The sequence below is a fragment of the Uloborus diversus genome, unplaced genomic scaffold (genome assembly GCF_026930045.1).
Source record: "Uloborus diversus isolate 005 unplaced genomic scaffold, Udiv.v.3.1 scaffold_216, whole genome shotgun sequence".
Classification (NCBI taxonomy): Eukaryota; Metazoa; Arthropoda; class Arachnida; order Araneae; family Uloboridae; genus Uloborus; species Uloborus diversus.
The window spans coordinates 167,372-179,928 of NW_026558369.1; the positions used below are offsets into that span (position 1 = coordinate 167,372).

The window sequence follows — 12,557 nt, forward strand, 5'->3', positions numbered from 1 at the left end:
TCAACCAGATATCATGTGCTGCTGTTTTTTGCCAAACAACTTTGCTTTTAACATTGGTTATTTTGGGAAGTCAGTTTTATTTTATTGGTTCTTTACACTCTGAGTCCATTTAAAGAAAAAGAAAGGTTTCCCTCCTGGTAAATCGTAAACATTAGAAAATGTAACTGGAGAGTACTATCCTAAGATTGTGTTCAGAGATATTAAGTCCACAAAATTATATACCGAACCTGGAGGATCTTCAACTGGCTGGGATCGAACCCAGGACACTTCAGTTGCGAGTCCTATGTTGGACTGAGTCTGATGTAGGATAATAAAGTTAATTTGTAAGGCTGTACTGCATATTGCCATTTGGCAATACATTCAATTCATCATCTTATATACAGTAGAGTCTTGAGAAACAGAGATAACTGGGGTTCAACTCCACCTTGGATCAGTGGCAGATTTACGGGGGGGGGGGGGGGGGGGTGCTGTAAACAATAATATGAAACTGAAGAAATTACTTGCAGTTGCTACTATTTCAATCAATAAATTCTATAAATTTGCTGTAACTTAGTTTTAGACGGTAGTGTAATCGAGGATGAATGCATTACCCACTTTTAAATTTTCCCCACTTTTAAACCTTTAATAACACTTCACAGCAAAAAAAAAAACCCTTCCAAGTACTTCTGACATTATTTTCGCTGATTGTAATGTAAAATGACCACTTAAATCCAAAAAGGACTGCCGTTTATCCCCTGTCTATACGTCTCACTTTTTGGAAATAAACCCCGATTTTTTTTCAGTTTTCGACAGTTTTATAGCCATTATTTCTATTTTGAGGGAAGGGGAGCGTTATATTAGCCATTAACACTCTTCTGAGGGACTAGAGAGGTGTAAAGTTCAAAAGCATGAACATTTGGAGCAAGTTGGGAGACTCATTGGGGTAATCCTGGTTAAATATTTAAAATATCATCAGAACCTATCTTTTTTTCCATGGGAATTGTTTTACTTTGTTTTCACTTATTTTTGGCAAAAAATCAGAATACAGGACTCAGTCCTATGAGCCCCATGTTCAAAAAAATGTTCACATTGTAAAAAAAAAAATATCAAAAGCATTGTATTTTGCTTAGCAAAAACCACTCTCACTTATATATAAAAATATTTTTTCAAAGCTCCTAGGGGAGCAAATGACTCCATGACCTCTCCCCTACCTGACTGGTCTAGGGATGGCTTTTTTCGAATTTAAACCGCTACCCCCTTGAATAGACTAAATCTGCCCCTGCCTTGGATTACTGAGGACTTGTATCATCCAAAAAAAATCGTAAATACTAAAATATTCAGTATTACGATACAAAGATGAGCACATTTTACTTCCTTGCAAAATGAAGAGGATGTTATTGTCTTCATAAAAAAGTAATCACTTACATTTCCACAAAAATTTCCATTTTAATTACTCCTAAATGCACTTTGGTTAGTTTTTTTTTTCCCCATGATGTCTGTAAGAATTTGGAGAGTAAGATTGTATGCAGGCAACCAAAAAACGTGCATTTTGACTCTCTAAATTCTTCTAGATTGGTTTTGTTGTGACATATATATGTCATACAAGGGTTAAATTTCTTATTCATGATTCTTATATCTAGTTTTACACCTCTAAATACCCTTTATTACACTATTTTATACAGTAAGGAAGTTTTACAGAAGCAAAATATTTCGATTATCAGATTTTAATGCAAATCTTTTTTTTTTTTTTTTTTTTGCTGCTTTTAAAATGTCTTATGAAAAATAAAAATAGATTTACGAGGGCTGTTCAGTAATGACTAAGACTAAATTTATAAAAAGTACAGAACAACTTGAATCGTCATAATTCACATGGTTTTTAAAAACAACTTCTGTAGGACTAAATGCATTTATTCCAACGTTCTGTCCACTTTTAAAAACCTGTGAATGTCAAGTTTGTGAGAGCTACTTCAAAACTGCCTTCGTAGAGTTAAGACATGTTTTGTTGTTTTCGAAATGTTTGCCTCATAATGGTTTCTTAAGTTGAGGAAACAGCCAGAACTCACTTATGTAAAATAATTCTGAGATTTCCCTTGATAATAATACCAGCAGTGTTAATCATTTTCTTTGTGATGGACGTTGAAGGTTGTCCTTCATGTTCAATATCTTCCATATTCTGCCTGCCTTCCTTAAAAGCTTTATGCCAGCAAAAAGTACTGGCTCTAAACATTGCTTCATCGTATCATATCAAAAATCTCCAATGCAGATTTTTGCGGACGAAAACAAACTTTAATTGCATAACTTTGTTCCAATGATGCTTCCATTTTGGCAACTGGCTTCGTCTTGCAGGTCCCCGCCAGCGGGCATCAATTAAATCACATGATACTCAGGAACATGAGTCTGTACGCGCCAACTATCAGTAGGTTTTGTTAATACAGACAACAGACATTTTTCATGCCACAGAAATTAACATTCCGATGATTGGTTTCGCGGCAGTAAAATTAGTCTTATTTCTTGTAGGCACCCGTCAACAGGCTTCAATTCAATCACGTGATACTCAGGGCCATGAGTCTGTAATGCTCCAACTGTCAGTAGCTTTTATTAATACAGACAACAGACATGCTGCAGTAAAATTAGTCTTTTTACTTATTGAACAGCTATGTATATTTTTAGTGCCTGCAGCAGTTTAATTTTGATTAATTTTGTATGCTTGATAATGTGTTCTTGTTATCATATGAGAAAACTTTGTTGCTTGAACAGTGAGGTATTTTTACAATGAAAAATTCTGTTAAGTGTGTTAAAAACATCAATTTTCAATAGCGTACAGTAAATGACCGTACAAAATAAAATTTTGGAAAATTGCAAGGAAAATTACTCGCCTAAGTTTCACTTGCATTTGCATCCTCTATTTCAAGATTATGCTTTAATTCAAGCCATTCACTGACTTATTTTAATCATGTTGTGCATCTTGTTACATTCCCCCCCTCCCTCCCTCCAGTTAATACTTATGTGTTTTTTATATAGGATATTCTGAAACAAGCCACAGAAGATAATTTAAAAAGTGCTTCAGAATTGCCCTATTTTGAAGGAGACTTTTGGCCAAATGTTCTTGAGGAGAGTATCAAAGAGTTGGACCAAGAAGAGGAAGAAAAACGAAAGGCCGAAGCCTCTGCAGCTGCTGCAGCTGAAGCAGCTGCAAGAGCTGCAGCTGCAGCTTCTGATGCAAATGGTGAAGGGGAAGACAGCATGGATGTGAGTATCACTCTAGTGAAAGAAGAAATATTTAGGAAAAACTGAATTGTGCATTATTTAATTCAAATTTAAATTACATTATTTCAAACACAATTGTTTCTAAATGTGTGGTTGTGAATACTCTTGTACTAACTGATTGCTTTATTCTAATTCATCCTTTAGTTAGTCTGTGAGTTATGATTTGTGCACTGAAAATAAATTATTAGTTATATTAAATTTATAATGCAGCTGTTTGAATTTTAGTATAGCTTGGTAATATGTTTTTCAGCTTTTTCTTTTGATTCATTAATCTCTAGTAATTCATAAATGTGTGTTTGTGCTGCTTAATTATTAAAACTTTATCAAATGTTTCTATATTAAATCAAGTACTGAATTTCTGTTCTGTCTGAAATTTTTACCATACATTGTAAGGTTCAACTTCAGGATTTAAAAAAAAAATAGTTTTTGTAAAATGAGAATCAAAGTTTTCCAAACGTAGACTGCTGAAAAAAGGTTCGACAGGTAATGGTGTATCGGTAAGAGTTGCAAGATTTACAGCTGACCAGAAATGTAATATTCCTTTTCTCAACTTCGGAGTTAATTACTGATTTGCTTGAAGTGTGTATTCCTTTCACAACTATCAACTTATTTTCACATAGCATTCTGACCTTTTTTAGCTTCTATTAATTCTGATATGATGCTTTTCGACACTAGCATTATTCTAATCACATTAGTAAATTAAACTTTTTCGAACCTCCAACTATTCATTCACAATCATAAGCACTCAAATAATCTGCAGCAGAATTTTTGACTTAATTACGGTAAACTACTGATTATCCACGAGCGCCTTATCCACGACCTTTCACACTTTCAAAAAAAATTTCCTTCATAATTTACTGAATGTAGATAAATGTAGACATTAACAGTTTACGAGTGAGAATTTTTTTTTTTTTCGACATTACTATAGCTATCTTCCCCCTCTCTTCCAATGACAAGTAGAAAAATTTTGGGCCTTTATACAATGATGTAGGTCTGGTGCTCCAAGGCTCTTGCTCTATTAGATAAGCTTCATAACAAGCTTTCATACTGTTTAAGAGGGTGTCAATCAATGCTTGGGGCAACAAAGCCCATTCTTCTAAAAGTGGTTTCAACTCTTAGAGGGTATTAGGAGGGGGGTTATGCTGTGCAATTGCTCTTCCTAGACCATCCGAAACATGTTCAATAGGATTGATATCCCGAGATCTCGAGAGCCAGTCCATATGTCGAATATTCTCTTCCTTAAGAAATTCATTAACAATTTGGACTCTGTGTCGATGCAAGTTATCGTCCATAAATATGAAATCTATGCCAAAAGCTCCCCAGCACAACTTCACATATACTTTCAAGGATCCCATTCCTATAACAATGTGCATTGACAATACCTACATCAAAGATGTGTAGTGGTGTAAGACTGCTCAACACTACGCCACCCTAGACAAGGATTCCTCTGCCTCCGAATCTGTCCATTTCTGTTATGCATGGGGGAATAAAAGCGAGCTCCTCGCTCTCCAGATGAAGATTTGATGATTATCACTTGGTAAATATCAACTCATCATTGAAGAACACTCCCCATTCTTACTGTGCCCAAGACTTATGTGTTCGGCTCCACAACAAATAGGCCCTTCTGTTGGATGCAGTCAAAAGGATGCACTGAACTGGTCCCCGGTATAAAGGATCCTCTCTGCTAGACGTCTGTATAACTGTTAGTCCCAACTTCAAGCCTGCCTATGCTCTCCATGTCAAGGAATTAATCTAAATGATAAAAAAAACTCCTTTCAAATGGAAACAGGTTGAATGTTTTGTTTTAATGCTATATTCACAAAATTACAGGCAAAACTCCTTGATGCCTAATCAGTCTAATTTCAGTAGTTTGTCAAAAACTAATACTAAACTTTTATTTTCAAAACAAAGGTTAAAATCCGGTCACTTGTCCTTCACAATATGTAAAATATAATTTTTTAAGAAATGTGTTGTTGACCTTAATTTTGGGCATGAGTATTTTTTGTTCTGTATATTTGTTCAGTTGTTATAATGTGTAACCCTTTTCTAGGGGAATAAGAAAGGACAGAAGTCTGGTAGAAATAAAAAGTCAAATAAAAGCAAAAATAACCAGCGAAAGAATAATAAGAAATCTGTTCCATACACTGGAAATGACTTATCAGCCAAAATTTATTCCACGATGGAAAAACACAAGGAGGTAATGTTTTTAATATATTCAAGTATAATAATGTGTTTGTTTGATATTGTTTCCTCATAGTCATTTTGTTATTTCTGTACCTTGAAGTAAAAAATGTCAGATTTTGAACAAATTTAATTTGATAGAAATATGACCACAAAGTATAAGTTTTTCAGTGCAAAAACAACCAATGTAATGCAGTGCCCTAGTATCGATTCTTAATACTCACCTTATCAAACTTGTACTGCTCCAATTCTGATCCAGGCCCCAAGTTTCTGGCTAGGCTCACAAGGCCTCTTGTAGGTTCTGAAAGTAACCAATTTCACCACAATGTATGCGTGAGGGGGGGGAGTCGGATTTCATATCAGCCTATGGGTGGCTTGCACCCAAAAAGAACCGATTAACATAGCAAAATTAATATTTACTAAAAATACACATTCAGATAGATTTACTAGAAAAGTGCTAAACAAAGGTTGTTAACTCTTATTGAAGGATTTGGTTTATTGTTGCTTCAATAAGGTCAAAAGTAGTTTGTAAATATTTTGCTCTGAACAAGGCTTAAGTGTGTGTAATATTTCATACTAAACAAAAAGAAATGTTAAAACTCGACAAATACCAAACATTTTTTATTAAAAGTCGATTATAAGAAGATATTGATAACTACTAACAATATTCCTACAAATAAAATTCCATTGAAAAATTAAAAAGATAGGATAGCTTAAATTAAAGAAAAATGCTATTGTTACTTGACATTTTCATAGCCCATAAACATAAATTACTAGTTAATAGTTTTATCAGAAAAAGATATGTTCTCAAATAAAATTTGCTTGAGACAGACTGTTTTTTAATGTATAACATTTTGAGAATTTTTTTAGATACTATTTTTAGGATGGACACCATGCTACCAATATCACTGGTATTGAATCGCCAGTATTCATAGAGATGTCTGTAGAGAATTTATTCGTCAAAAGTCTAGCATTAGTTGTTATCTATTTAGAATGTACTAGAAACCTGTTTTTTTTTTTTTTTTTTTAATAAGCAAGATTACTTGAACAATCTCCAGATGAAACAGCTTGGCAAATTTCATGCAAATATTTTTGGTTTGAGCTTTCAAATTCTAATTAACTGCAGAACTTTGTTGATAGGGCACCCACCAGATATGTGAAGAACCAACTGCAATGGTTAGACAGTTTAAAGTGCTTGAATCAAACTTAACTATTGAGATGATATGGAAGTGAATTCGCAAATAGAAGCATAATGAGCCTTTACAAACAAGAAAAGTACCGACATCTGCCATCAAGTCTTTCTTGAAACAGTCACTTCCAGGTGAAATTAGCTTGAAGAAACTAGTATGCATATCAGACATTCGTAACATTAGCTTCAGAAGCTGCTTGTAGTGAAGAGTTTGAGACCCAATAAAAACTTTAAGAGGAAGGAAAATTTGAGTTATACAGTCGAATGCCGACTTACGCAAGGGATGCGTTCCAAAACTCCTTGCGTAAGTCGAAATTTCACGTTGTGGAAAAATATGTGCATACAAATTTTTTAAAGCATACCAAATACTTTTAGACACTTATAAACACCCCTCAAACTACTCTAAAGCATTCCTTAACCATACACTACAGTTTCTTGCATAAAGAACTAAATTTTTTATGCATTTAAAAAATAAATATCTGTTATTCAACATGAAATACTTTAAGATGCACAAAATGAATGACCAATGGGAATGAAAGACATAAAGTAAAACTAAACAGTATACACAGCATGTAGTAAAATCAAAATGATGCACTATAATAGTACAGTAACAATACTGAAGAGTTAAAAAATTAATATAGTGATAATTTATGCTCTATGATCAGATCGTCATTCTCATGTAATACATTTTTAAATACGGTTGCTTTGCCTTTTCTTTTATAACGTTTCAATTTGTAGCAACATCATCCTGATCATTTAATAATCCACAACACAAGAGCAGCTTCCATTTTCATAACTTAGTAGAGGACCGTTATAATGCCGACCTATATAACGCAATTCTCTATAAACTGCACAACTTTTCATTAGTAAACAATAGGTTTTGAAATCTAAGAAATCCCTCTGTTTTGCTTTGCAAACATAAAAATTGCAAGGCAAATAAAATTTTGAGACAGTTTTTCATCTTTCCATCTTTATTCAAAGCTTTTAAATTGAAAATCAGTACTCATAGTAAACATAAAATACCAGATGGCTCTTGAAAATGCAGCTGTTATGCAAACCATGAAGCTAGCAGAAGTGCAAGATAATGCACTTTATTTTGATTGTAAAACATATTTATTTGTGAATGACTAATTGTAATATTAGTGCTTTATTACTCATTGCAGATAAAATTCATTCCGAAGTGCTAATATATAAATATATTCTGAATATTAGTTTAAAAATTTGTGAAATGATCTGTATAACGCAAAAACCTGTATAACTCAAAAGCTCTGGTCCCAAGGTGTGTGTTATAACGGTCTTCTACTGTATTTACTTTGCTAGACTGCTCTCCAAGCTTCAATAATAAAACTAAGTTCTGAACTTTTATGGATATCTTTTTGTTTTGACATTTAATTGTACATATGGAAGATTCACTCATACTTATTGTCGTGCTACCATTGGCGTTTTGTACTTGTTCAAGCATATCGAGAATCTTAGCCTTTTTTAAATTTTTTTATCAGAAACTTTCTTTTTCTTCCTATCTTTACAAACTTTAGATGAAGGTGACACTATGGTGCCATTATATTTCATCAACTTTTATATTTAGAATGGAAAAAAAAAATAAATGTAAGATGCTGAGAGGTTATTTGATGCACTAGACTAGTTTGTTGCAGGAACTTGGGCTGTCACTGATGCTTAAAGGGATGTAATAACATTCACGAAATCAATATTTAGTATCCAATAATGAAGCCGATACTTCCTTCCAAAAAAAAAATCGTGTTGCAATCGAAAAATTCGCGTTAGCTCTAAAATTCCTTACCCGTGAAAATTTCGCCATATTTAAGTCGAATCGTGTTGTAGCGGGAGTCGGCTGTAAAGCTTTGAGTTATCCCAAGTTGACTTTTTATTTAATTCATTTACTTGGTACATAAAGTGTTTTTCAAGATAACTTTTTCAATAAAACTGACACAACTAGAAATCTTGTTCAGATTTTTTAATGCACAAATGCTTTTATAAAAACAGAGTAAATTTTTTTCTATCATTTTGCATTTCAAAAATGTTCTTGAAAGCCTGCTTGATCACTTAAAATGATTTCTGAAAGCTGGTTCTCATTTGAAATTTTGTAGCGAATTTGAAAGAGAGGCAGGGAAACCAAATGTTGGTAATAATTTGGCCAGTACGTTATGCATATATGTGTATTAGTGTTTGTGTGCATAGTAAGGGAATGTAGGGCAAAGTAAAATAGGTAAGATAACTTACCTTTTTCAAAATGAACAAATTGGAATTTTGTTTTTAAAATCAAGTACATAACGAAAGAATGTATTTTCTAATAAAACTTTAAGTGAAACCTAAGTTTTTATTTTTGGCAGTCAATTTGTACCTTCAAAAAAATTATATAGTTTTTAACTAAAAATTACATAGGGCACTAGTGAGTCCAAAAAAAAGTCAGTGTTTTAAGTCGCACACCCTCTAATGTGTTTCTTTTTAGGTCAAAACAATTGTAAAAACACCGGCAAACCATGCCGACTTATGAGGATCAATTTTTGAAAATTATTGGTATTATCATATGCTTTGTCTATGGATAACTTTTTCCTGACTTGAATAGAATACATGTGTTACTACATAGTTAAAATATTACCAGATAGCTACAGCTAAAAGCAGAGTAAATATTTCTCCATTTCATTTTGTCTCACATTCCCCTATACATTTTTATTGGTTCTGCAAATGTTTCTGAATATGATTTTTTTTCAACCTTATCTACATCTTGGCTTCTGTAAGCTACCTTATAGAGTCAAACGTTGCTAGGTTAGATCATTTTTTTCATAGTATGAAATGTTGTGTAATATGTTATTTTTTTTTTCCAAATTATGCAGGTGTTTTTTGTAATTCGTCTTCATTCTGTTCCTGCTGCTGCAAGCTTACCTTCAATAGTTGATCCTGATCCTTTCATTACATGTGATATGATGGATGGCAGAGATGCCTTCCTAACTTTAGCTAGAGAAAAGCATTATGAGTTTTCTTCTCTGAGACGAACTAAATTTTCAACAATGGCCATGCTTTATGAGTTACATAACCAAGGTCAAGATCGATTTGTGTATACCTGTAATAATTGTAAAAAACATGTCGAAACCAGATACCATTGTACAATTTGTGATGTAAGTAACATGTTTTTTTTTTCCATATTCATTTATTTTCCTCTTTATCCTAACATTTTTCTATTGCAATAATAAATCATGAGTTTATATTTTTTTGATTACAGTTTCATTGATTTTATTTGCAAGTTTAATTTTTAAACTTACCATATGTATGTCGATCATTTTCATACCCTGTTTTTTAAACTAGTGAACTATTGACGCAGTTGACCTTGCACTCTTCAGAGATGACCTGTTTTTTTTTCTTGACTTTAATTGGTTTTATAGAAAATTCACTCATTCCTATTTGTCGTGATTTTTTCCACACACTTTTCAGTTTTTCAAGCATATCGATCATTTTTACATTTTCTTAACTTGTCAGAAACTTTCTCTTTCTTTCCCTCTTCACTAACGTAAAATGAAACAGTGCACTTAGGTGTCATTATATTTCATCACCTTTCATATTTTGAATGAAAAAAATGCGGAGGGGTTGTTTATGTATAGTAGAACCTCGATTATACAAAGTGATTGAGACCAAACCTACTTCGGATAATCGAAGTTTTCGGATAATTGAGAATCCGTCAAAAATCATCTAGTTTAATATTTAGAATCGTCATTGAACTGCTATTATGACTATTTTAACTGTTAAATAAATTAAAATTATAAATGAAAATTGATATCTGAAACAAAATCTGAACACAAAGTGACTCCTTCTCCTTTTCAAATTCTGCTGCAATGAAAATTTTCTCTGTTCTTGAGATGACAAAAGAGATTAGCTTCTTTGCATTTGCTTACAAACAGAGTGTGCAATCACATTCGATTTTCCAAATTTTGAAGTAGGGTTGTGTTTTTGTTTAGAACAGGGTGGTTTGAAAGCAGGGAAGAGTACACTCATACCAAGAACTGAGCTTGCGAGAAGAAATTCTAAAAATTCCAAAATATTTATCTGCATTCGTAGTTTGGAAAGGACCGCTTGCATACAAAAGGAATGTTGGGGGGGGGGGGAGACTTTATAAATGCATGTTTGGCACAAAGTGAAAAAAAAAAAATGAAGAAACCAACTTCAGTTAGCGGAGATTTTTGGTTAAATGAGGTTCGTATAATCGAGGTTCTACTGAACACTAACTAAGCAATGTTTAGACTAGTATGATGAGGGAACTTCCATTGTAGGTGATGCTTAAGTCATGAAAGTGAATTCACAGAACCAATGTTTAGTAGCCAATACCAAAGCTGATGACTATACACCTCAATTCCCTTCTACAAATGTTCGTGTTGTGATCAAGAAAATTCGTGTTGGCTCTAAAATTCATTACTCGTGAAAACCTTTGGTTATAGCCATTTTGCATAAGTCAAATCATATTGTAGCACAAGTCTACTGTGTATATGGTAACTATTTCAATTGAAGTTTGTAAACTTACTAATAACATAAACTAACACAGAAATAAGGAATCAACAGCTAATTTGGTTCAAGGCCACCCATTTTTCTTTTTATAAATCATGGTCAGGTTGTGCCAGTGTTTCACAACCTGTGGTCCCAAACAGCCAGTGAAATTTTATTTATATCAGTTTTACAGTTGTAATTAAATTTAAGAAAAGTTTTGCATTTATCTCATTTCAACAAATGTAATTGTAGTGAATATATAATTTGTATCATGTTTCCTGCATATGATTCGGAACCTTACGAAGTGGTCCTCGGTAGTGAAAAGGTTGAAGCCACCCCTCTAACTTTATGCAGTGAGTAATAAATGTATTAGTTTCAAAATGGCGATTAATTGTTTAAAGGATTTACAGACCAGGTAGAAATTGATAAAATGTGTGCATCACCATCATTACTCAGGATTTGTAGCCACAAAAATGTCTCAAGCTATTTGGAATTGAATTTTGTCATAACTATATTCCTCCCTCATTCCAGTCCCAAACTTGCCCCAACAGGGGTTTCCTCGTGTGACTCAGCTTTAAGGAGCTACAACTCTCAAGTATGGAAAACTTATTGCCCACAACAAATCAATTCCTGAAAGTCCTGATTGAACATTTGTGTTTCGATATATTAAATATATTTTTTATAAAAGCATTTGGACTTATGGTTTTCATACAGACCCTGTCTTTTTTTACAGTAAGATATACAAGAAAACTTACCTTAAGTAGCAGCAACAGTTCAAATCCTAAAATTGTAATTTAGACACTGCAGATACTTGAGTTGCATAGTACATTTATCTAATTTGAAGGAAAGCAAACATGATTTAAGAATTAGCAGACCATAAATGTGAAGCAAATAATAAACTTAGTTTTGCATACTTTTACACTAAATTATCTCTTGATGTTTAGACCATTAACTGTACCCTTATGAATCATACACACAAAACTCTGCTAAATTAATTTGTAAACATTGCAAATTTCATGCTTTAGTTTTTAATTGCAACTTTTTCCATAACAAGTTTCAGAAAATAAACTAACAGAATGTTTTTTTAACGAGAATCAATGGTGACTACCTAATGTCACAAATCACTTATGCAAATCTCTCTTTGCATACAGGGAAAATATTGTACAGTGAAACTTCAGTAACTTAACACGCATACAACTCGACTACCCCAGTGACTCGACATGTATTTTTGTTACTTTTGGCCCAGTGCTAATTTCAATGGGCAAAAATCTCTAACTTGACACAAATCTTCAGTGACCTCTATAAGTCAGCATCCAATTTCTATTCAAGTCGAAATATTGGCTACCAAACCAACTCTTTCATATTAACCTTTTCTCAGAATTTTTCTGTGTTTTCTTCGTCAATCAAGCCTTTTTTAGAAAACTCTTTTAAAGAATTTCATCTTTTACAT

At 33.0% G+C, this 12,557-nt stretch overlaps 1 protein-coding gene across 1 annotated transcript in view; it reads left to right on the plus strand.

Annotated features, from left to right (window-relative positions):
* Positions 1-12,557, plus strand: part of LOC129233155 (CREB-binding protein-like) — an 80,831-nt gene that overhangs the window by 44,770 nt on the left and 23,504 nt on the right. Inside the window, exons 19-21 of the mRNA XM_054867224.1 lie at positions 3,001-3,198; positions 5,297-5,443; positions 9,469-9,750. Of these exons, the coding sequence (XP_054723199.1) occupies positions 3,001-3,198; positions 5,297-5,443; positions 9,469-9,750 (627 nt within the window). The remainder of the gene's footprint in view (positions 1-3,000; positions 3,199-5,296; positions 5,444-9,468; positions 9,751-12,557) is intronic.